Source organism: Schistocerca piceifrons, chromosome 1, assembly GCF_021461385.2.
Source record: "Schistocerca piceifrons isolate TAMUIC-IGC-003096 chromosome 1, iqSchPice1.1, whole genome shotgun sequence".
Lineage (NCBI taxonomy): Eukaryota > Metazoa > Arthropoda > Insecta > Orthoptera > Acrididae > Schistocerca > Schistocerca piceifrons.
In genome coordinates this window covers 310,912,552-310,939,855 of record NC_060138.1, presented here as the reverse complement: position 1 = coordinate 310,939,855, position 27,304 = coordinate 310,912,552, and the positions used below count along the sequence as shown (strand labels likewise).

At 40.9% G+C, this 27,304-nt stretch overlaps 1 protein-coding gene across 1 annotated transcript in view; it reads right to left on the bottom strand.

The window, feature by feature from the left end:
- The window catches only part of LOC124788890 (nuclear pore complex protein Nup107), a 244,504-nt gene that overhangs the window by 108,758 nt on the left and 108,442 nt on the right, over positions 1–27,304 (bottom strand). Inside the window, exons 4-5 of the mRNA XM_047256175.1 lie at positions 6,792–6,959; positions 3,416–3,547 (exon numbers count right to left, since the gene is read on the bottom strand). Coding sequence (XP_047112131.1) covers positions 3,416–3,547; positions 6,792–6,959 — 300 coding nt within the window. The remainder of the gene's footprint in view (positions 1–3,415; positions 3,548–6,791; positions 6,960–27,304) is intronic.

The following is a 27,304-nucleotide window of genomic DNA, read 5'->3' as shown; positions in this document are numbered from 1 at the left end:
GCACCTTCTCTGTGTGCCACAATGACAGATAGGTGTATTTGTGATATATTCTGTTCACCTTCAATGGCACTTTCAGTCTATTTTGGACTATTTCCTGCACTATGTCCACAGTTTAGCTGCTGGCATTTATAACAAACTCTGAATCCACTGGGTGTCTGACAATGGCATGCTTCAAAAATATCATATTGTTTTACCAGCTGCGTGAATTTAAACAGCCATCTCTGTCGTCATTGTCATCAGAGCTGGCACGATGTTCTGCTTATATAGATGCAACAACAGCATCTGGAACCTTCCAGTGGGGGCCCAAAAGGATGCATGTGTGAAAATCAAGTTCAGCAGCTCGTGGCAGCTCCATGCCACCACGAGACCGAGGGACGTCAGGTGGCAAAAGCACCACATTTGAAACTGCTGCTCCCGCCTCCCTACTATCATCAAGTCTTTGTCTTTGCTTTCACTCGACGCTCAAAGCCACCACCTCTTGTCCTACTAAGTGTGCACCCTTGATCTCTCTTAAAAATGGTGCTGTTCATACTAATTTTGGCCATTTCTTTTGTAACAGAATCCCAATATGATGATAAATGAACAAAAACTGTCACCTTTCCAAATTATATTTTGTGTCTGTTTTCTAATTCCATTTGTTTAATGTGTTGAGTGCTCTGTACAACACTCACGAACAGTGCAAATAGATTGTCCTATGTAAATATACTACTTCCAAGAACAGAAGCTCACTATTGCTCTCCATCTTGACAGTAAATTTAATGTTGGGATGAACACTTTTCTTGGGTGTTTCAGCTGAGCGGAAGGCAGGAGGCCAGCTTGGTCATTCAGTGCGACAGATATCTGTGCACACTGACTGGTACTTTCACACCAACAGTTTTCACCATCCTGTACACAAGAAAGAAGCCCTGAACATTCTGGCACACAGGGTAAAGATTATTTTTTGACTACCATCTAGAGTCTGCATTTCGGCATTGAAGTGAGTGTTTGGGGAAAATGGTTACAGCAAAGGAGAAATTGCGAAGCTTTCATGTACTTGTGAAGTGGAAGTGGCCATTCTGGCTGCATTCCTTCCATACTGCGATGCATTGACTAGCATGAGAGGATGCTTGTTGAAGAGAAGTGGCCTGAGACCAGTGTTCTGTCCCACCTCCAAGATGCGAGGTATGTTGTTACTCCTGGTTACAGATAACATAGGTCTTTAAGCTCATGGCATGTATAGCGTCCCTTCTGAATGGAGTAGCATTTGCTCAAGACAAACTATTCACACTGTTGCTTGCTGATGAGCATTGTGCAGAGCACTCACAACATAATAAACAATGCGAACTTGAGAAGTCAGCCGTGTCTGAAAATCTCCAAGAAAAATAACACAATGTACTGTTTAAAATGATGATAGTTTTTGCTCATACATAATCATATTGGGATTCTGCTACAAAATAAGTGGCCAAAATCAGTATAAATAGCACCGTTTTTAAGAGAGACCAGAGGTGTATACTTAGTAGAGCATGGAGGCAGGAGCTTTGAACACTGAGCTAAAGCAAAGACAGAGGCTTGATGATTGTAGGGATGCGGAAGAAATTGTTTCAAATGTGGTGATGGCACCTTGGGTCACCTGATGTCACTCAGTTCCATGGAAGGCTAGAGCATCTATGAGCCACCCAACTTGCCCTCCACACATGACTCACTTCGGCTCCTCTGGAATGTTCCAAATGCTGACATAGCAGCTATATAACTAGAACACCATGTCAGCCCTGGCAGTCAGTAACTGAACACCTGATGACTATGTAGGAGACAGCTACTGAAAGCTGGAGTGTTTTATTTTAAGTGACATGTTTTGTAAATTGAGAAAATTTATTGATAAACTAGGAATGTTTTTTTTTTTTTTTTTTTTTTTTTTTTTTTTTTTTTTTTTTTTTTTTTTTTTTTCCCCACTCAACATGATGCCTAAATATCGAAATGTGAGTACTCTTCGTATGTTCTCTTGCACAGTCTTGATTGTACGGGTTTCCTGTAATTTAAAGTCATCCACTTCACTTGTGAATTATTTTATGGGCAACAACTTTTCACATACTCTATGAAACACCATTTGTGCAGTTCTTCTCTTGTAATTCTTGCCTGTCTGGTCTCTGTCCTGGATCTCCCAGCTACAATCATCTGCTTAAGTCACCTAGCGGGTTGTTGGTCGTGCCACTGTCATATTTTGTAATAGGCACTCTATGGCTATGTTCCAAAATACTGCCCTGTAAACATCCTTTAGTTGTTAGGCTGAGCACACTTTTATCTGTGTACATAAGTATGACCTGGCTAGGTACGTAAGAACCTGTTAGAATGAGATATAAAGCAATAGGATATCACAAATACTGCTATTCTCTGTCCAAAATTATTTTAGGGCTGATAGTTAACTGGAAAGTGTTGCGGTGAGACACAGAAGACAAGTAACAATTTCAATCACAGAGGACTTGTATCCAAAGCAAACATCCACCACTTCCATGAACTCATCACTGGAAATTTTAGCAACTTCACACAGTTGACATGTATTTGGGGTAAATACAAATTTTATTGCCTTTTGTCAGTGATTGTGACACTGGCAGGAATGTTAGCACATTTCAATAGTCACAAAAACTCAAAATACAGTTGATATACAGTCACCTGTCCTATAAATTGTTTTGATGGATTAGTACACTATCAATATATCACACAATCTATTTACAAAGTAAGGAGAGAGAAAAATCTGCTCATAAAATGGTGGCAGGAAATGCATATATAAAAAGAGGTTTTACATATGCAAGCTTTCAGAGCCAGTGGTTCCTTCTTCTAGCACAAAGTTTGAAGAGGAAGGAATAGGAGTATAGGAGTGAAGGAAAAGGACTGGAGAGGTTTAGGAAAAGGGATAGAATACGGAAAAGTCACCCAGAATCTCAGGTCAGGGAAGACTTACCAGGCAGGACGAGGAAGAAAGAATCGGTCTAAAAAAGAAGAATCAATCTTTCGTTCTCATTCCGTCTGTCCGTCATTCCTGACCTGGGGTTCTGTGTGACTTTTCCTAAACCACTCAAAGTCCTTTTCCTTCATTCCTCTTCCTTCCCCTTCAACTCTTCTGCCAAAAAGAATGAGTCATTAGCTCCAAAAGCTTGCATAAGTAAAATCTTTTTTTATGTATGTCCCCCTGCCGCCACTTAGTAGATTTATCTGCGCAGTAACATTATATTGTTAAAAATTGATTATTTTTGTTGTTGTATTAACACAATCTATTTACACTGAATTAAGAATAAAATTTAGACAATGATCCTTAAACCTGCTGTGACAGCAACAGAGAAAGAAACTTAGTAATCAATAAACATAAAACATACACGGAAGGAGAGAGAGAAAATATTAAAATTCAGATTAGTCTTTATCAATGAATTATGCCTGATGTTACCTGTAAGCAGTGAATAGTATTTTCCCAGTTCACTGTCTTGTCTGTGAAGTAATGTATCATGACAGCTTTGTTTCTGTCTTCTACATTATCATCTGCTGCATTCTGTTCCAGCCAGTCCACCACAAGTTGATACTTTAAACACAAATTAAAATTAATTAGTTCAAAATACATTAAAAACTGTCAGAAAATAATGCCCCCCCCCTCCCCCCATCATATACATTTTATTTTACACTTTTCTTTGAGCACTCTTTTACATCCCATGATTTCAGTTAACCTTTTTCTCAGTTCACAAAGGGCCAGAATTTCGTGGTTAATGAAGTACCTGATGAATGTGATTGAAACAGTATTTGGTGATAGAATTCTGAATTGTGAAGAGTGTAACAATCGCTCACTTTCAAGAACACTTGCAGAATGTTTGTGGACTGAATCAATGTATGTAGGGATTGATAGGTGGTGTACACAGCATATAATGATGACCTAATTATGCACGCTGGAGTGTGTTTCTACACAGTGTAGTAACTCTCATCACACCCAATATATCTGTAATACTATTTGTGATGGTGCAAGTTAAAAATACATGAATTATGCTTCTTGTAAAATGGTAAAGAAAGTATAACAAATATTTTACACCTGAGTTAACCACAATCTTGGTCAAAACCTGAAAATATTTACAGAAAACAATAGCTGCACATCTCTTCCAATGTTGTACGGTGAAATCAGGAAAGTAATTGTTGAGTTTTGTGGTACGTAATGAGATCTCTATTTACTTCCCTGAAGCAAAAATTTGTCAAGACAGAGAAAACTCAAAACGGTGTTCTTAGTGAGAAATATCATGGGCTTCTGTTATCTGAGACGCACTTTAGAGTGATTCTGGTGAACATCTTGAACAAAGGACCCAAGATAACCCTAGTATTTATTAATTAATGGAAAAATCAATGTGTACTACAACTTTAATGGCATACACCAGTAAATCATGTGATGATGTTCATTTACAAGATAATGAAAGGCCACAAATTCTCTGAACATTAAAGAGAAAGTTACCACATTCTATCACACCCAATACACAAGCCAGCAAGCACCAAGCGACTCAAGTCTTTCAGCAAGTGAAGCCAACTCTTCAAAGGACACCATCTTTTCGACAATGAAAAACCGAAAGATGCTAATCACTGAAGGAGCAGGATAAAATATTTTGCATGTGTGATGTATGTGTATAACTCGACATTGACTTAAAATTATGCAATGATAGCAATAGTTTTGGGGTGCAATGTATTCCAAAACAAACTTACCACACCAGTTTGTTAAAATGTGACCTAGAATCCATGTAAAATAAGAATGATAAACAGCAAGAGTCATTGCTTTTCAAAGGACTAGAGTGCAAGAAATTAGCTGCCAGTGCAGCGTTTAAAACTTTGCAGGTACCCGAGGAGATCAACTACTTTTGCTTCAGTTTCTATCGTTAAATAATACGTCTACATTTCATTTCTGCTGTGCTGAGTTGTAAGGAAATTGCAGTCAACTAATTGACAAAATTGTATTTATATGGCATCAACTCAATAAATGCATGTTCACAGTCATCAAATACACATTACATTATGAAAACCCATCCTAAATTACTACAAATAAACTCATTAAAGCAAAATTCATAAAGAAAATATTGAGGGCTCTAACAAAAAGTAATTAGCTTCTGTCTCGGGTTCTTCGGCTGACGTTCATCTAATGATTTTTCTGACGTTTCGCCAGCACGAGTGGCTGGCATTGTCAAAGCTTCACCCTCCATTGCCGGATGTTGGCGCGCCAGGTACATATAGTCTGTGCCCGCGAGCTCGGCTCCAGTTCACCACCGGCAATGGAGGGTGAAGCTTTGACAATGCCAGCCACTCGTGCTGGCGAAACGTCAGAAAAATCATTAGATGAACGCCGGCCGAAGAACCCGAGACAGAAGCCAATAGGCAGTTTGTCAACAAGTGGCCACGAAAGCCTTAACAATTTTGTAAAAAGTAATTAATAAATACAGAATTAAAATATGCCCACACTGACCCAACTTGATGATTCAGTGGAACCACAAAATTCAAAGACTTTCAAACAGTTTCATTTACCAAGAAATAAAACATTTTACATATGTTATTTTCCTTATTTGCCATCAATAACATCTTGCATGCCAGCAGAAAATGAAGAATTAACCTCTTTAAAGCAATATTGTAAAACATTTAAAGAAATCTGCATTTCACAGAATACGAGCTCTGAAAAATCAGAAGAACATCAAAGGGTGTAGGTAGGCATTTGGAAATGAGCTCTGCTATAAATAGCAATGTGAGACCAACAATAGGTTACATTCTTGTTGGCGGACAGACAGCTAGTACACATAACAGCAATACTTGCAGCACCTGAAGAAGATGGCTGGATTGGTAGTCAAAATCTTGGTCGTAAAAGAGAAACAACTCACAACACCTAAAAGCACACTATTAATATCCTAAAATGGTTAAACACTTTTGCTATTCGTCAAGGGAATGTTGAACAGCACAGATTACATCTAAATTTTCATCTAGTTCGTTCTCCATGTGCTTTTCCAGCAGGACAATGGCTGCAAACACACTTCTCACAACATCCAAAATACTCTCCTACATATTCGTCACCTTCCCTTGCTGTCACCATCATCTGAAAAGCTGCAACAACGTGATCTTGTCTGTATTACCAACACCAACAGTAACAACTACAAGAGGAAGTAATGTGGAACATTATCTCCCAAAATTACATCAAATATCACTAAGACCATCTCTTTCCACCATTGCAAAAATGCATTGTAGCTAGAAGAGGCAATATGAAACACAGAAATTGTCATCCCAGACAACCTATTTGTATGTGCATCTCTTCTCTCTACATTTGTTTCTAATTCTTATAACTGACCACACTTTCAATATGAATTTATTTGAGGTTTGTTTTTGATACAGGTAGGACTTGTCTCACTGTGTTTTAAATTTATACTTGTGTGTGTATCAACATACTCGCACTACACTGTTACACAGAAAGAAAAATCATCTCATTTTTAACTGGAGTTTTAAGAGACCACTGCTGTGAGTCTCTTTAATGCATTTCAACACAAGAGAATTTTTTTTTTTCCCCACATAATACATTCACAAGAAATAAACTCATTCAAATTGACGAAATGTCTAGTACAACTGTTAAAATGACACTTCACGATGCTGTTTGACACCATTAAGTAAATGAAAAGGTTAATTCTCAAGGATCATACTGAATCGTTCTACAACCTCTAAAGCTTCAGAATATTATCACTAGTTAATGATGTGCGCTGGAAAACAAAAATGGCTTGTTTTGATTGTGTAATGCATTATTCATTACTGAAATTTTTTTGTACTACCTCTCTTATCACTGGGTCATTTTCAAACAGCTGTTCAGCTATTTCTTTCTCACTAAGTTTCCTTGGTGGTCCGACTTTCATTTCACGCTCGTGAGAACTCAAGCGATTCTGGTACAGACAGTAAACAAGGCGCCAAGTATTCCTTTCAGCAGTAAGCCATGACAACTCCTGAAAATGAGAAAATTTAACTGAGAATAAGAGATCCTGCATCACAGAAGAAATTAATTAGTTGATGGCATCTGTTCAGCTAAAACCAAGTTTGTGATTCAATTTTTCATAGTACTCCAAGTGGTGGTTTTGTATGTGTGTACAAGCTAGACTACTGCCACAGTCAAGTTGCACTCAAAGTAATACCATCAACAACATATTGATACAAACTTAGAAAAAGTATCCATCAAAAATGCTACGCTTTGCCAAAAAGCTATGGTACAAGGTTTCCTAGTCAGTCTTAAAACCAGAGAAAGAGCAGAACTGATACGTAAATGGATAGTATTCACAACTAGAAGAAACTTTATAACTCTGTAAGGAAGAGAGGGCAATACACATCATACATGCAAAATCATTCTTATAACCACAATTCTTCAAGCTGTAATTATGAGTGTTAAATAATATGTAAATAAATATCAAAGCCATATTTTCCACCAGACAGGAAATAAATTGCTTTATTCTCCTCAACTACCCCAAAATATATTATAACAGCATTGTGAACTGGTTTTTATTTTATGACAACCCTATCAATGAATGTATGCAGCTAGATTCGAGAATCAAGAAAATCAAGTTTTAACATCTTGCCAATGTAGGATACATAAGGTATGGAAGTGAATAAAGATTGACAACCTTTTCAGAAGATCCTTCTTGGCATTCATGTGAAGTGATTGAGAGACATTTCAGAATATCTAGATCTGGATCATTGGACATGAACTTGAGTACCACTCTTTCTGAATGCCATCCAGTGTGTTAATCCCCGTGCTACTTCACTCCCTGAACAAATACAATTTTTCTTCTGGATCATTACACAAAATTAAGTCTAATACAGTCTACCAGTGACTGGCAACACATCTTCTACAATCATTTTTATTTCTCTGCCCTTCTGCATGAAAATGACATTTGTGATAACTGTCATCCAAGTACGAAAAAGACTATTCCCCCCAACTCAAAGGAAAATATACAAAAAAAAGGTTCAGCAAGAAGAGGCTCATCAATAATAAGGAAAACCCTTCACTTCCTGGAAGTTTCAACACAACGAATGAGGCGGCATATTGGTTGAGAGGCCAGTAAGAACTTACTGAAATTTAGTAAACGAAAATGATCACAATGTAATGGAGGGTTATAAATAAAGTACAGCTACTCACATTGGTCCAGTACGGGCTTAATTATCATATGGCAGCAAAACTTTGTAGATGTGCTAACCTGTTAATGCGGAACCAGTATTATTATTATTGTTGTTGTTGTCGTCGTCGTCATCGTCATCATTGTCGTCGTCATTGTTATCGTCTTCTTCTGTAAAGAGACTGGTTTGATGCAGCTTTCCATGCTACTCTATCCTGTGCAAGCCTCTTCATCTCCGAATACCTACTGCAACCTATATTCTTCTGAATGTGCTTAGTGTATTGATCTCTTGGTCTCTCTCTCTCTCTACGATTTTTACCTCCACGCTCCCCTCTGTTGATGTCTCATAATGTGTCCTAGCAACCGGTCCCTTCTTCTAGTCAAGTTATATCAGAAATTCCTCTTCTCCCCCATTCTATTCAATACATCCTCATTAGTTATGTGATCTATCCATCTAATCTTCAGCATTCTTCTGTAGCAAAACATTTTGAAAGCTTCTATTCTTTTCTTGTCTAAACTGTTTATCGTCCATGTTTCACTTCCATACATGGCTACAATCCACACAAATAATTTCAGAAAAGACGTCCTGACACTTGAATCTCTACTCTATGTTAACAAATTTCTCTTCTTCACAAAAGCTTTTCATGCCATTGCCAGTCTACATTTTACATCCTCTCTACTCCCCAAATAGCAAAGCTCATTTACTACTCATGTAAATAAATATCTACTCATGTAAATAAGTGTCTCATTTTCTAATCTAATTCCCTCAGCATCACCCGATTTAATTTGACTACATTCTACTATCCTTGTTTTGCTTTTGTTGATGTTCATCTTATACCCTCCTTTCAAGACACTGTCCATTCCATTCAGCTGCTCTTTCAGGTCCTTTGCTGTCTCCGACGGAATTACGTCATCAGCAGACCTCAAGGTTTATATTTCTTCTCCATGGATTTTAATTCTTACTACAAATTTTTCTTTTGTTTCGTTTACTGCTTGCTCAGTATACAGACTGAATAACATTGCGGATAGGCTACAACACTGTCTCACTCGTCCTCAACCACTGCTTCCCTTTCATGCCCATCTACTTCTATAATGGCCATCTGATTTCTGTACGAATTGTAAATAGCAGCTCACTCCCTGTATTTTACCCCCGCCACCCTCAGAATTTTAAAGAGAGTATTACAGTCAACATTGTCAACAGCTTCCTCTAAGTCTACAAATGCTAAAAATGTAGGTTTGATATTCCTTAATCTAACTTCCAAAATAAGTCTTAGCGTCAGTATTGCCTTGTGTGTACCAACATTTCTACAGAATCCACACTGATCTAGCTCAAGGACGGCTTCTACCAGTTTTTCCATTTGCCTGTTAAGAATTCAAGTAGTATTTTACAGCCGTGACTTATTAAACTAATACTTTGGAAATTTTAACACCTGTCAACACCGGCTTTCTTCGGGACTGAAATTATTATATTCTTCTTGAAGTCTCAAGGTATTTCGCCTGTCGCACACATCTTGTGCATTAGAAGGAAGAGTCTGGTCATGGTTGGATCTCCCAAGGCTATCAGTAGTTCTAATGGAATGGTGCCTGCTCCCAGGACATTTTTTTGACTTAAATCTTTCAGTGATCTGTCAAATTCTTCACACAGTATCATATCTCCCATTTCATTTTATCTACATCATCTTCCATTTCTATAATCAAGTACATCGCCCTTGTATGGACCTTCTATATACTCCTTCCACCATTCTGCTTTACCTTCTTTACTTAGGATGGGTTTTCTGTCTGAGCTCTTGATATTCATACAAGTGGTTCTGTTTTCTCCAAAGGTCTCTTCAATTTTCCTGTAGGTAGCATCTACCTTACTCATAGTGATACATGCTCCTACATCCTTAAATTTGTCCTCTAGCCATCCCTGCTTAGCTCTTTTGCACTTTCTGTCGATCTCATTTTTGAGATATTCGTATTCCTTTTCACTTGCTTCATTTAATGCACTTTTATACTTTCTCCTTTCAGCAACTAAACTCAATATCTCTTGTTACCCACAGATTTGTATTAGCCCTCGTCTTTTTACCTACTTTATCCTCTGCTGCCTTCACTATTTCCTCTCTCAAAGCTACCCATTCTTCTTCTACTGTATTTATTTCCCCTGTTCTTGTCAATAGTTTCCTAATACTCTCTCTGAAACTCTCCACAACCTATGGTTCTTTCAGTTTATCCAGGTACCATATCCTTAAATTCCTACCTTTTTGCAATTTCTTCAGTTTTAATCTACACCTCATAACGAAAAAATTGTGGTCAGAGTGCACATCTGCCCCTGGAAGTGTCTTACAATTTAAAATCTGATTCCTAAATCTCTGACTTGCCATTATATAAACTATTTGAAACATTCCAGTGTCTCCAGGCTCTTCCATGTATACAACCTTCTTTCATGATCATAAACCAAGTGTTAGCTATGATTAAGTTATGCTCTGTGCAGAATTCTATCAGGCGACTTCCCTTTTCATTCCTTACCCTAGTCCATATTCACCTATTACTTTTCCCTCTCTTCCCTTCCCTACAATCAAATTCCAGTCCCCCATGGCAACTAAATTTCCGTCTCCCTTTACTATCTGAATAATTTCTTTTATCAAATCATACATTTCTACTATCTCTTCATCATCTGCAGAGCTAGTTGGCATATAAACTTTTAGTACTGTGGTAGGCGCGGGCTTCGTGTCTATCTTGGCAACAATAATGTGTTCACTATGCTTTTCATAGTAGCTTATCCGCGTTTTTTTTTATATTTATTTATTTATTCATTATTAAACCAACTCCAGCATTACCGTTACTTCATTTTGGGAATTACAGTTTATGTACAAAAAAAGTTAGTTCAAATTTTGTCCATCACGTGCAAATCTGGTGCTGTACACTGTTAGTATGACTGTAAACATCCATACCGTCAGCTGACAAGATGTAACTTCAGCAAACCACATGGCTATTGAGGAGATACTGTGCACTGTTAGTGAAACTGTTTTATGTGAACGACAGAAGTTACAGTGCTGCATTGAGAAAGTATCACCAACTGAAAGGTCTGAAGAGAAGCCAGGTTTCATTAAATGGTTTAAAGAAGATGACACTCAAATCTGCAAACATGTGTTAGCTTGCTGTGGCACCTGGAAGAGGAAAGCACCCTGCTCTGATGAAAGTTACTAACGAGGTTGCTGTTACTGTAACTGACCATGCAGCATGTGTCCCACGTAGTGTTAGTGCTCAATCAGTGTCATGAGAATTGTTCATCCGATGGTTTTGTTTTAGAGTGCAAAAACAACTAGGTTCATAGGCACCCATAACAGAACCGTAGAACACAAAGGGGGGGGGGGGGGGGGAGGGGGAAGAAAGACTACACTTTAAGCCCAATTGACAGAAGGAAAGACAGCTAAAAACAGGGATCTGGAAAAAGGTCCATGAAATACGCCATACAGAAATGGAGGTTCTGAACTAAAGATTACATGTCCTCCATATTGCTATGTTGGATAAAAAGTAAAGCGCGGTCCACAGCCCGTACATCTTCACTAACATAGCCGATAACTTAGATGGCAAACATAACTCAGAATGCAAGTAGTTAGAAAAAGGGTATGCCGTCAGGAAATGGTGAACTACCAAAGGTTGAGGGCAATGAGCACAAAGTGCTGGGGAGCACCACTTAACAAATGGCAATGTCTAAAAAGACAGTTCCCAATACACAACCTAGCTGACATGATCTCCCCACAGCGAGGAGGCTGAGAGGAAGTCGCCCAAGCTGCTGGGAGAGGCTTAATTCCCTGGAGCTTGTTCCCATGAAGGAAGGACCCCAGTGGTGAAGCCAAAGTGACGCCATCTGCTGACACATGGCAACACATAGATCATTGGAGGGTGTGGAAGAACTAGCGGGCTGAGGTACGAGGACTGCAGCCTTGGCAGCAGCATCAGTGGTCTTGTTTCCCATTAGACCGACTTGAACAGGAACCCACATAAACATCACAGTGGCTCCATCAAGAGTGAGCAAGTGACAGCTTTCCTGGACCCACTGCACTAAGTGGTGGACAATGTACATCACACAGAGGCTCTGATGGGCACAGGGAGTCAGAGCAGATGTTGCAACTGAAAAGCCCATGTCTCCAGATGTGCTGTGTGGCCTGATACAGAGCGAATAGCTTTGCTGTAAATACTGAGCTGTGATGGGGAAGCCGGTACCGAAAATCATCAGTGCCAATGGTGCAGGCACACCCAACACCATGGCCAGTCCAAGAATCACCAGTGTACACAAAGGTACTATTGAGAAGTTCTGTGCAAAGGTCATGAAACTTACGGTGATACAAGGTGGCTGGAGTAGTGTCCTTAGGAAGCGAATGAAGGCCAAGGTGAACACGGGCTGCTGCATGAAGCCAAGGTGGTGAGGGTTCAAATAGCTGAAAACAAACTCCAGGAGGTAACAGAGAAGAGGGACAAATCCCATAATGGTGATCAGAGGAGTCATTCAAGGAGGCATAGGATAGGTGACCAGACATGGCAGACAAACGGAATGCTTATCTGCTGAGGAGAAAATCATGGTGGTATGACCCCGATAGTTCAGCTTCTGCATACAGACTCTCAACTGGTATTGTGTGAAAGGTGCCAGTGGCCAAACAGATGTCACAATGGTGTAAGAGGGGCGGACATGTAGATGCATAAACGAAGCACCAATAGTTTATTTACAAATGGACAAGGGACAGGTACAAACAAAGGAGGGTGGTACGATCTACTCCCCAGGAAGTATCGCTGAGGACACATACAGCAGGGACTACATACAGCAGGTGGCCACATAAGACACATGGGAGGAGTTAGAAAGTTTTGTATCATCCCATGGTCAATGGGATGGATAGTTTTGAGGTCTGTATTCCACTGACACTTGTACAAGATCCGGACAGTCCATGAACTAAAACCGCCTGATTCACAGCAATGTTCTGATTTGCTCTTCGATTTCTGGCATGGATCAAAGTTGATGACATGGCCTGGCAACCCACTGTGTAGTGACAGGGCACATTTTACACTGAAGGGTGCAGCAAATACACAGAAGTGTCAAAATTGGGATACTGCTAAACTGCGTGTTGTGCATGTAGAGTCACTGCACTTCACTTACACATGGCTGAGTGGTGTGGACTCACAAGCACCTTTATTCTCAGTCCATTCTTCCTGAAGAGAGTACATCCAGAGGACCTGTCTGGTAAACCACGACGTCTGCACATCATCGAGACCACCTTGTACAGCATGCGATTCCTGCTTTGGATGAGCGCAACTGTGTGGAAACCACAGTTTTCATACAACACTTCAAGCTGCTTACCCAATGAAATATCTGCTTAATGCAACCTTCCATAAACATGTTATCTCCAGAGATTCTCCAGATGCATGGCCTGCAAGACCACCTGATCTCAACCCATGAAACTTTTGGCTCTGGGGATATCTAAATGAATGCATTTACAGGACACAATTGGTCTCTACCTGATTTAAAGGACAGCATGCAGAAACATGTTGCTCAGATTCCACTGGAACTGCTGCAACCGACTGTTGATCACATCATTTTATGAACACAGTATCTTGCTGATATCTCCAGCACTCATATTGAACAATGCACTGCACTGCATTGGAAGTGGCAGTTAATAATAAAATCAACTTTATGCCTTTCCACTCGTTTCACCTTTTCTCCCCACATCCTGTCCCTAATCATGGAAACATTCCTATATGCCTTTCCTGCATTCAAAGCACCCAATTTGCACCCGGTGGCCAAACTTTTAACTATTCCCCCCCCCCCCCCCCCCCCAGCATAAATCAGTTCCGCATTAACACATTAGCACATCCACCAAGTTTCGCTGCCATACAATAATTACAGCCCACACTGGACCTCTGTGAGTAGCTGCCCTTTAATGATAACCACCCAGTACGACAGCCTATTTACTTTACGTTGCAAAAAGCCACGAAAAATGATTAAAGAGATCGAACACACATTCCTCCATTCTCTCCACAATGGCAACTGTTCACAGATCAGTTAAGGTGATGAACTGATTTTCTAAGACAGACAGGAAGTGGCCCCCACAGATTACTGGAGAAGAGTCAAGTTATACTATTCACAACTCCATGGTAACAGTTTCGTGTCAAGTCGTAATTTCATTTTCAAGGAGAGTAAATCCTTTGTTATTCTAAATAATCTGCCACTTCAGACAGAATTTCATTGCTCCAAGAACATATTTCAACAGGAGGAGATGACACAGTCAGCTTTAGTAGCAAAACCATGTAATTATGAAGGAAACAGCTCAGTTCTTCATTCTCAATTTCTGCAAACATTAAACAAGCACAACTCAATACAGCTATACAATGACAGTGCACAGTTCTAAGCTGAAGAGGTCAAATGGCATACCTGACTTTTGCAGTTATCTAGCAATTGGAAAATTGCGCCAATTAAAAAAACTGAGACCTTAGTCAATGAACATCTCATCTCACAAAGAGAGCAGCTGCTAAGCCACTTTTGTATCTCAATAAACCTTCACTGACAATCTGTTCTAAATTATGTGAGACTGAAAATACCACTAATGTACATCTTATATGATTGGAACAGATCTTGCTTATTTGAAAATAGTTGCTATTTCTTGAATTATACTAAATAGATCTTACATAAGATAAGTCCACCCAACACAGACCACATACCTTCATTTTGAGCACTGGGTGGTTCAGTTCTCTCTTCCAGAGGAGTAGTCACCTCAGATGTTACTCTGCCATATGGCAGAGCACTATTATTGACAGTATTCATAGCTAACACTTGGTTCAAGAATCATGAAAGAAGGTTGTATACATGGAAGAACCCTGGAGATACTAGAAGGTTTCAGGTGGATTATATAATGGTAAAACAGAGATTTAGGAACCATGTTTTAAATTGTAAGACATTTCCAGGGCAGATGTGGACTCTGACCACAATCTATTGGTTATGAACTGTAGATTAAAACTGAAGAAACTGCAAAAAGGTGGGAATTTAAGGAGATGGGACTTGGATAAACTGAAAGAACCAGAGGTTGCAGAGAGTTTCAGGGAGAGCATAAGGGAACAATTGACAGCAATGGGGGAAAGAAATACAGTAGAAGAAGGATGGGTAGCTCTGAGGGATGAAGTAGTGAAGGCAGCAGAGGATCAAGTAGGTAAAAAGACGAGGGCTAATAGAAATCCTTGGGTAACAGAAGAGATACTGAATTTAATTGATGAAAGAGAAACGTCTCAAAAATGAGATCGACAGGAAGTGCAAAATGGCTAAGCAGGGATGGACAGAGGACAAATGTAAGGATGTAGAGGCCTATCTCATTAGGGGCAACATAGATACTGTCTACAGGAGACCTTTGGAGAAAAGAGAACCAAGTGCATGAATATCAAGAGCTCAGATGGAAACCCAGTTCTATGCAAAGAAGGGAAAGCAGAAAGGTGGATGGAATGTATAGAGGGTCTATACAGGGGCGATGTTCTTGAGGACAATATTATGGAAATGGAAGAGGATGAAGACGAAATGGGAGATACAATACTGCGTGAAGAGTTTGACAGAGCACTGGAAGACCTGAGTCGAAACAAGCCTCGGGAGTAGACAACATTCCATTAGATCTACTGACAACCTTGGGAGAGCCAGTCCTGACAAAACTCTACCATCTGGTGAGCAAGATGGATGAGACAGGCGAAATTCCCTCAGGCTTCAAGAAGAATGTAATAATTCCAATCCCAAAAAAAGCAGGTGTTCACAGATGTGAAAATTACCGAACTATCAGTTTAATAGGTCACAGCTGCAAAATATTGACGCGGATGGAAAAACTGGTAGAAGCCAACCTCGGGGAAGATCAGTTTGGATTCTGTAGAAATGTTGAAACACGTGAGGCAATACTGACCCGACGACTTATCTTAGACGAAAGATTAAGGAAAGGCAAACCTACGTTTCTAGCATTTGTAGACTTAGAGAAAGCTTTTGACAATGTTGACTGGTATACTCTTTAAAACTCTGATGGTGGCAGGGGTAAAATACAGGGAGCAAAAGGCTATTTACAATTTGTACAGAAACCAGATGGCAGTTATAAGAGTAGAGGGACATGAAAGGGAAGCAGTGGTTGGGAAGGGAGTGAGACATGGTTGTAGCCTTTCCCCGATGCTATTCAATCTGTATATTAAGCAAGCAGTAAAGGAAACAAAAGAAAAGTTCGTTGTAGGCATTACAATCCATGGAGAAGAAATAAAAACTATGAGGTTCGCCGATGACATTGTAATTCTGTCAGAGACAGCAAAGGACTTGGAAGAGCAGTTGAATGGAATGGACAGTGTCTTGAAAGGAGGATATAAGATGAACATCAACAAAAGCAAAACAAGGATAATGGAATGTAGTCGAATTAAGTCGGGTGATGCTGAGGGAATTAGATTAGGAAATGAGACACTTAAAGTACTAAAGGAGTTTTGCTATTTGGGAAGCAAAATAACTGATGATTGCCAAAGTAGAGAGGATATAAAATGTAGACTGGCAATGCCAAGGAAAGTGTTTATGAAGAAGAGAAATTTGTTAACATCGAGTATAGATTTAAGAGTCAGGAAGTCGTTTCTGAAAGTATTTGTATGGATTGTGGCCATATATGGAAGTGAAACATGGACGATAAATAGTTTAGACAAGAAGAGAATAGAAGCTTTCGAAATGTGGTGCTACAGAAGAATACTAAAGATTAGATGGGTAGATCACATAACTAATGAGGAGGTACTGAAAAGAATTGGGGAGAAGAGGAATTTGTGGCACAACCGGCTAAAAGAAGGGATCGCATGGTAGGACACGTTCGGAGGCATCAAGGGATCACCAACAGTACTGGAGGGAAGTGTGGAGGGTAAAAATCATAGAGGGAGACCAAGAGATGAATACACTAAGCAGATTCAGAAGGATGTAGGCTGCAGTAGGTACTGGGAGATGAAGAAGCTTGCACAGGATAGAGTAGAATGGAGAGCTGCATCAAACCAGTCTCAGGACTGAAGACCACAACAACAACAACAACAACAACAACCACATGGCAGAGCACTATGAATATTGTTACTACCACCTATGTCTACATAGGATGGCAACACTGTCACCAAACACCATTGGTGCAGGGTGAATACTTCACTGTCCATCACATGAGACTGTCTGTAAAGTCATTAAATTTGCATAAAAAAAAGGCTTTTTTTTGTTAATCGGCACTTCCCCTACCATGCTGTGGTTAGTTTCAGTGGACAGACACTACTGTTCCTCCCTTCTGAAACTACCATGGCTCTCTCTCCTACCCAGTCTGCACTGGTACAGGTTTGTATGTAGACTGCTACTTGCTTTATGTATACATTGGAAAATTATTAATTACTTGAGAACAGACATATGTGTACAGTTAGTATTATTATCCATTTAAACACAAATGTGGATTTTCAAAACCCAAAACTAAATTATCAGAAAATATATACAAGTTGATATTAAGGCAAACTTTTAAGATAGTTTTCAGTGTTTACCAGAGATCTGTTTGAGAATGGGGTGACGGTATTATAATCTTGGCTTGGGTAGCAAGTGTAACACATGAACCAATAACAGCTTATGGAACAATAACAGCACTGATTATATGGAGCCAAATATAGGTATAATTTGATTTCCCCTCACTAAAGTTTCCTGGCATCTGCACTTTGGTAAACTTCCTGGTTAAACAAATGATCTTTATTGTTTCTTAAATTCACCATAGCAGCTCTTGTTTGTTGTTTGAAGTTTCCCACACTTCTCTCTCTCTCTTTTTTTTTTTTTTTTTTTTTGTTTAACACTGAAGAGGTGTCTTTTCCATGCCATGCAACTTGTGAACTACATGAATGACAATCAGTTCAGTCAGGTTCATGTGTGCCTTAACACTTTTGCTACACCAATTAGCTTCTTTGCAAAGATTAGCTACTGCAGCTGCCATATGAGCAAAGCTCTGACACTAATACTATTGATAAAATGCTTGAGGGTCACCTCTTGGGTTTAAATCTCTTGTTATGTCAAATAATGCGCACGTATTTTGTGCTAGCGAATCTTTTTAACACTGAATTTTTAACTATTTAAACATAGTACCCAAAAAGGGGGATGAAATGTGTCACCACTCATTCTGAACCAACAGCACAACTTAAAATTTACTATGTAATTGTTACTGAAGTGCTTGTCTGCAACTTGTGGTCTACTGATTACTGTCACTGCCTCTAGAGCAAGGGATCCGAGCTCAGTTCCCAGGTGGGTCAGAGAGTTTCTTCAGTCATGGACTAGGTTTTTGTGTTGTCCTAATCATTTCACCTCATCTTCAACAACATGCAAGTCACCAAAACAGTGTCAAACAGATACTTTTGCAGCTGGCAGCTGAACAATCCTGGACAGTGCCTCTCAGCCAGTTTATTATACTTGGAAGCTAGGAGGACCTGGGATTGAAAGTATGACTAATATTACAATTTCTCAAAATGTTTGCTTCTCTTCTGAAAATCAGTTAACTTCCAAAGTCTTATTTATATTTTTAACCTTACTGTCAGCTCAGCATGTTATTACTAAGTACTGCAAATAAATCTGGACAGGATTCTGTCTTAAAATGAATGCAGGTACATCTGTTGTTCTCAGCTCATGCACAAAATCTGCACTGTTGTCTGCAATTGATTTCATTGTCTACATGGTTATTTGTAAAGCTGATTATCAAAAGAATTTGATATTTGATATTATCAGAGAAGTATCACTCACACTTACTTATTTCACCACTTACATTAGCTCATTTTGTAGAAAATGTTTCCAAAAGATTGAGTTATTGAGCAACTACATACTTTTGTAACATATTTTCAAAATGAATAAGCCACTTAATTCACAAACAAAGGGTCTTACTGTTAATACAATAAAGTGGAAAGAATGATAGGGTAAATTTTAACATCCCATTAATGTCAGAGACATTAGACACAACTGACTACATTTGGCAAGGATGGGAAAGTGTATAAAAAATATTATGCTTACCTTAATATGGAAAACATAGATCACAGATCAACAAATACAAGAAGCATTCTAAGTCACACACAGGCACAATGAAAAAGAATGTGTGTGTGTGTTTTTAACTTCTTTTGATGAAGGGCTTGGATAAAAAGTTGAACATTTCTACCAAACTTTCTCATTGTGCCTCTACGTGATAAGTAGCAACCTACCCTGTCCATACTACTGTTACTCCATCCTGAACTTTCAATCATTTGATTATGTTTACCTGAGCATCAACCAAAATCACAGACTGAATGTGTGTGTTTAAGTCAATCCAAACTAGCTACATTTTGCTGTAGAACTAAGAAAGGTAAAATGAGTAACTATACGCTTTAGTGACATGTATGAGACTAGACTGATGTCAATGCCCCAAATTGCTCTTCAAATGACACGGCACATTAATGAAAATGACACTGCTCTTCCAATGATGAGCGAGAAAGGAGCAGGAGATGTGAAATATAAGAGACTCAGTAGAGTATTAATAATGGCTGGCTGCTTGGTTTATTCATTAAAGTGACCACAGTACGAGGTCATAGTTCCCCCTATCTGGAACAGGCAAATCAACAAAACACGCCAAAGACAGGCCTACTGCGCTAAACCCAAGGACAAAAAGCCCCATGGTCTACTATAGGTGAACAAAGCCTAAAGAAACAAACAAGGAAAGCAGGAAAAAGAAGAAAGGTGGGTGAGGTGCCCTGTCCAGGGTGTAGCAGTAGGCCCCCAACAGCAGTAAGTGCAAAGCGGACATACAGCTTGCATCTCATCTAACAATACTCAGAGAAGACTAGGGACATGGACAAGGCAACAGAAGCACAGGAATAACACCAAGTCAAACAGAATGCACAAGAAGGGGTAAGAAGTGCAAAAGAGTGGATAGGGCGGACCACCATTACCAGACCGCCACTACCAGTTTGGGGTAGGGGTAGAGGAGGCAACAGGGCATTCTACTAAGCCATCAATGGGCCAACAAGGTTGAGCTGCCCTCCCTCAGATAGTGGTAAAATAATCCTACACAAATAAACCATAACACAAGGTCAGCCACTGAGGCATCATTCACTAACACCAAGGGTAATGAGTTATGCAGATTACAATTCTGCCGCACGGCGTCTAGATTAGGAGAGTCCAGCAAAATGTGGACCACCATCAGACAGACATCGAACAACATTGGGGTGGATCTGATCCTCATGTTGAAGGAGCTGACCACAAGTCAGCCAAGTATGGCCAACACAGAGCCAGCAATGGACAATGGGAGTCCTCGCAAGAGGCCCGCATGGAGGACCTCCACAAATTCGTTGTCTTCTTTATCACCTGCAGCTTGTTTGGCAAAGTCAGAGTATGTCTTTTCACAGTCCAAATCCTGATAATTTGATTATGTAACACCAATTGATGGTCCAGTTCCAGAATAGCAATCTCAAGAGGCAGCATGATGGTAACAAATCTATCCGGCTTGTCAGTGAGTTCATTCCCCAGGATCCTAACATGACCCAGGGTCCAGCCAAAGACCACCGAGCAGCCACATTGTTCGAGGACAAAAAGGGAGTTCTGAATAATCAGGACCAAGAGATGGTAAGAGTAACACTAGTCAAGAACTTGTAAACTGTTCAAAGAATTGCTACAGATGAGGAAGGACTCACCAGTGCAAGAATGGATATGATCAAGAGCACAAGAAATGGCTACCAACTCCATAGTGAAAACACTGCAGCCATCAAGTAAGGAGTGGATATCATTACATCCCACATGAACATAACCAAAGCCAGCATAACTGGCAACCACTGAGCCATCAGTATAGACTACTTCTAAACTCTGAAATACCCAAGAATGGAGAAGAACTGGTGGCAGAGGGCCTTAGGATGGTCTGAGTCTTTTGTACCCTGTGATAGGTCAAGACAAAGGATGTACCATGGAGTTGTTAGTGAGCAGGCAGGAGAAGACATTGTAGAGGGGAAAGGAGTTCAGAAAAAAAAGGACCGGACACAGGTTGCAATCTTAACCCCAGCTCTAGGCCGCAGTTGCAGGTGGTGGATCTCCATATCTGGAAACAGAGATGGTAGTTGGGGTACAGTGGGAAGCAACAGATGTTTAACGCATAAGCTATCAACTGTTGTTGGTGCAGAACCTCCAATGGTGGAATCCCTGCCTCAGCTAGGAGGCTGATGATGAGGCTAGTCCAAAGGGCTCCAGCATCTGTCATGTTGAAAGTGATGCCAAGCCACATGAGAGACTACCATAATCTAGACAGGACTGGACACAGGTGCTGTGTAGAACCGTATCAGTGTAGAGCGGTCCATGACCCAGTTGGTGCTGCTGACGCATCAAAGATCTTTGAGATGTGTCTGCTTTAGTTGACAAAGATGGGGAAGCTATGTCAATCTAGCATCGAAGGCCACTCCCATAAACTGATGAGAGTCCACCACATTGTGGGATTGGCCACCAATGTATCCAGATGGGGACAGACTGTATCGCGATGACAGAAATGCATAAAGCAGGTCTTGACAAAAAAAAAAAAAGAGAGAGGAAGATTTGAGTGAAAGCCTAAGACAGCACTCAGTGTATTGCTCCCTGCAGTCTCTGTTCAGCAATGACCACCACAGATGAACACAAATAAATGCAAAAAACATCAGCCCTGTAGCCACTACAAAATCATCAATAGCCACTACAAAGTGAGGGACATTCAACACAGAACCCTGCGGTACCACATTATCCTGCAGATGCGAGGTGCTATGGGAGGCACCAGCTTGTACCTGGAAAGCACTACATGAAAGACAGCTCTGGATAAAAATCGGGTCATGTAGGCTCCATTCATGCAAGGTGACAAGGATGTGATGGCACCATGCAATATCATAAGCTTTATGCAGATTGAAGGAGACTGCAGCGAAGTGTTGATACTGGGCAAAAGCCATTCGGATAGCAGACTCCAGGTATGAAATGAAATGTCGTGTGACGAGGGCCTCCCGTCGGGTAGACCGTTCGCCTGGTGCAAGTCTTTCGATTTGACGCCACTTCGGCGACTTGTGCGTCGATGGGGATGAAATGATGATTAGGACAACACAACACCCAGTCCCTGAGCGGAGAAAATCGCCGACCCAGCCGGGAATCGAACCCAGGCCCTTTGGATTGACAGTCTGTCGCGCTGACCACTCAGCTACCGGGGGCGGACTCCAGGTAAGATTAAATTATCTGTAGTTGAGATGTCTCAGCAAAAATCACCCTGGACTGAACTCAAAAGGTCCAGAGATTCAAGGATCCAATTCAGCCTTTGACTCACCATACATTCTTGCAGACGGCATTGGCTAAACTGATCAGACAATAGCCGTCCATCTGAAGAGAAGGTTTGTAAGATTTCAAAGCTGGAAGAATGACAGTTTCTTGCAATTGGGAAGGCAATTTCCCCGCGCCCCAGAGATGGTTAAAAAGTGCAAGTATATGAGATTGGCTAGCTATCAATAAAGTGTTGAAGCAGTTGAGTGTGTAACTAGTATGGTACAGAAGCAGCATCAGGCAGAGAGCAAGAACAAATGGTGAATTTCCATTGGCTAAATGGGGCGTTATAAGACTCCACGCAACAGGGAACAGAAGATAGAGAGTTATTCCAGATGGTGTTTGAGAAAACCAAACACGAGTGGATAGTGGCCCAATGCTGAAGCCTAGGTGAAATGTCAAGCAAAATGGTCAGTGATAGTGTTTGGGCTGGCGAAGATAACACCATTCAGGAAGAGTCCTGAGATACCTGTAGGAGGACAAAGGTCAAAAATGTGATTGATCTTTGCCCAAACCTGAGAACAGGGAATATGCAGCCCTATGGCAATGACATTGTTCCCAACAAATCCATTTCTGGCATTTAAGAAAATAATTATCCGAGGAATGAAGCTGTTTAACAGCCAGGAGATGGTTTAGAGAAGAATGACGTTTGTAGAATTAGACAGCACGACAGTGGTCTTTAATAGCCGCAGCAATTTTGACATCCAAGAAGAGGCGGTCTTCTGTCGAGGAGAACATGAGGAAGAAGGAATCGCTGAAGCAGCTACCCAAGGGATCGCATCACTCAAACACTGTATGGACTCATCAGTGACATCGTGTAGTAGAGTGGTTGAGATGGCAGCTGAGGAAAAGGCATCATAATTCGCATGGCTACTTGGGAGGGCACCAAGGTGAATGATGCTGGACAAAAGATCAGGCAATTGGAAAATGATCACTGTCACACAAATCGTCATGAACTCTCCACTGAATGGAGGGGAGGAATTAAGGGCTACAGATGGAAAGATCAATGGCTTAAAAAGTGCCATGCGCCACACTAAAGTGTGTGGGGACTCCAGTGTTGAGGAGGCAGAGATCAAGCCTTGCCAACAGGTCTTCAACACTCTTGTCCCGATCAGTGGTTACAGTACTACACCGCAGAGGGTTGTGGATGTTAAAATCCCAAAGGACAAGGAAGGAGGGAGGGAGCTGTTGAAAGAGTGCATGAAGAACAGAAACTGTAGGAAGCCGGTCTGTGGAGAATTAAAGACTGCATATTGTTAATGCAGAGTCTATATGTATCCAAATGGCCACCGCTTCCAGCACTTCATGGGGACTAATATCATCAGAAGTTTGCAAAAGGGCAGACTCAGTTCCACTGGAGGAGAGCATTACAGGAGGCTGGATGGACGTGGAACAGACCAGAATTGGTCATTGTGCCGATTCAGTCTCCATCATCGATAAGGAAATAGTGACGTCCATGAATGTAAGATCAGACACTGATTTAGAAGGAGGGGGTGACACCCCGTGGGATGTTGGGGGTCTCATTCTGAGACTTATGCAACTCCTTCAGAGTGTGATAGGTGGTCTTGTCAGGAAGAGAGCAATTTACAGCAATACAAAAATCTGAAACAGAACGAGTGGCCTTACGGCCTGCAAAGCATGGGTTCCACATCTGACTTAAGTAACAGCCTTCTTGTCCTGGAGACATAGGGGAGGGGGGTTTCCTTGAGGGAGTCCCACCCTTGCCAGATAAGGTGGTTTCTTCTCTGGTGAAGGAGAAAAGGAGGAGTGGTTCCATGAGGGAAGAGAACAAGAACCGCCAGGGAGGAGGAAAGGGAAGGGGGACAGGATGGAGGTAAGGAGGGAGGAAGAAAGAGAAAGAGAAAGAGGAAGAGGAAGAGGAAGAGGAAGCAACAAAAACAAAGCTAGGCACTCTAGATAGTTGGTGGAGACAGTTGAATTTGTCGGGCTTTAGAGTAGGGGCTTCAGAGTAGGATAGACTGTCAAGAGTTTTGAATTCCCATATCTTTCTTTCATTTTTGAAGATTGGGCAGTTCAGCGAGTAAGAAGAATATGGGATGGAACAGTTCATGCACTTGGGCAGTGGGGTACAAGGACTCCCCCCCCCATGGAGAGGGCATCCACAGTCATTGCAAATAGGATTCATGTCACACACATCAGAAAGGCATGTGACCAAAACAGAGACACTGTAATCAATGCCTGGGAGTTGGGCTATAGGGCTTCACATCGCAACAGTAAACCATAACTTTGACTTTTTCCAGCAGGGTACCCCCTCAAAGCCAGGATTAAAGTGCTGGTAGCAACAGAATCGTTTTTAGGACCTCTCTCGACTTACCAGATGAAATGAACACCATGCCATGCCAGATTAGACCTGAGTTCCTTGTCAGATTGGACAAGGAGGTCCCCATGGAAGATAATGCTCTGGGCCATATTTAAGGACTAGTGAGGAGTGATGCTCACCAGGATGTCTCCCAAGCACATGCAAGTACAAAGGGAAGCTGACTGAATGGCAGAGGAGGTTTCAATCAGTAGAGAACCAGACTGCATCTTACTGAGTGAGTCAACTTCACCAAAATTACCTTTGATATGTTCTGCAAAAAAATAGCTGTTTGGTAGCAGCAGAAGTCTCCCTGTCTGTCCTGGAACAAAGTAAAGGGCAAAGGGTTTGACCCCCAAGTTGCCAGGCCTGGTCCTTCTCCCAAAGGGTGGCCAGGGAGGGGAAAGCCAAGAAAGGAAAAGTAGGAGCAGAGAGAGAATTGTTCTTGTCTGAAGACATGGCTGTGTAAGAGCAGTCAGAAGTATGGAGCTTAGCATGCTTAGTGTGCCTCTGCTGCCCTGGTACCATACACCCTGTGGGCACCACCCAGCCATGCAAAAGCTGCCTGGCAGGTAGTGGTTACCAGGAGTTCAAATGTCTCAAAAAGACAAGCAACCACTTCTAGGCATACATGAGGCAGTGACAGTCAGGTACCAGATTTGTGATACCTGTGTTGTCAGGTGGCAGTAACATGGCTATGTAACAACCCCACAACACAGGCTGCCTACAAGAGCTGGTGATGTAGCAAGGAGATGTGGGGGAGTGTCTACAGCAAGAGAGGAAGAGGGGGAGGGGGAGGGGGAGAACAACCCACACTAGGGAGGGAGTTCCTCTTCAAATGGCCGAAACTACTGAAACTATTTGGAAAGGGGGGCATCAGGGGAACACCAAGAGAGAAAGGTGAGGGGGAGGGGCGGGAGGGGCAGGAAGGGATGGAATTAGGACAGGAAGGAATGGATATGGAAAAGGGAATACAAAGACTATAATAGCTCGGGGCCCATGCAACACCACACACGTTCCCATGAAGGAGTTGTGGGGCCCCCCTAGTAGAATACCAATAACAACTTGTAGAAATTGTTTGATGGAGCTGAAATTGATTTTATTTTGCAGATGTTGTGTAAATCACTCAGTTAATAATATACAGGTTTGTACTATTACTGGGGTAACATGAGTTGAAGATGATATGGTGTGCGACTGTCAGTCCCAACTTATTTTTGGATCAAATTGTCACAGTTATTTACACAAAAGGCATCTTTCATTCAAGCATGATGATCAAATCACATCAGTCCTGCAAAAGATAACGATAATCTTTGGTATTAGTCAGCATATTTAGTAATAATTCACATCAGGAACAGCTGTTAAGATGTCTATGGAACAGATCACTGTGGACAAGACGTTTAATTCCCTCTCAAATATAAGATGTGTGCCAAATATATGGGTCTGGTTACTGGAAAAGATCACAGAAGATGCAAATAACTGATCCACCTACAAACACTTTTTGCTTAAATTTATACAGTCTGCATTAATTTCCAAGAACACAGGAAACAGTTTTTCTTTTTAACCACTGTGTGCAATTCTGTTGCTTACTACTAAGTTTTAACACTTCACTATCAAAAAAAAGATGGAGATTAATAGCATTTGCTGAGGTGTAGGAAGAAACACTATTTGTGAGGTGTAAGAAGGGTGTTTGATTAATACTCACCAAGACTACTGTACCATTTACAGTACGCAGATTTAGCGCTATTTGAGTTATTAATTAAACTTTTGGTTTTGAACTTGCTTTGTGGAACATCTCATATGTTACTGATGTACCCAAATCCCATAAAATCTTTATTTCAGTTTTATGTGAAGGCCGTGTTTTTATTACTACTATTATTGCACATTCAAGATTAAGTATTTCTCAAGGTCTTGAAGGGTTATTACACTTTATTCTGACTGACAGATCTGATGTGAATTGACTGTCATGAGATCCTCAAAAAAACTGCAGCTGACATGGAAGGATGACTGGTCATCGTTGTTACAACTTAGCCGAATGCCCATATTTTTAGGAACGTCACACAGTTTTTTCACTGATGCTATATGGAGAAACAATTTTTCTGTCACATCTAGATGTTGTTGTTGTTGTGGTCTTCAGTCCTGAGACTGGTTTGATGCAGCTCTCCATGCTACTCTATCCTGTGCAAGCTTCTTCATCTCCCAGTACCTACTGCAACCTACATCCTTCTGAATCTGCTTAGTGTATTCATCTCTTGGTCTCCCCCTACGATTTTTACCCTCCACGCTGCCCTCCAATACTAAATTGGTGATCCCTTGATGCCTCAGAACATGTCCTACCAACCGATCCCTTCTTCTGGTCAAGTTGTGCCACAAACTTCTCTTCTCCCCAATCCTATTCAATACTTCCTCATTAGTTATGTGATCTACCCATCTAATCTTCAGCATTCTTCTGTAGCACCACATTTTGAAAGCTTCTATTCTCTTCTTTTCCAAACTATTTATCGTCCATGTTTCACTTCCATACATGGCTACACTCCATACGAATACTTTCAGAAATGACTTCCTGACACTTAA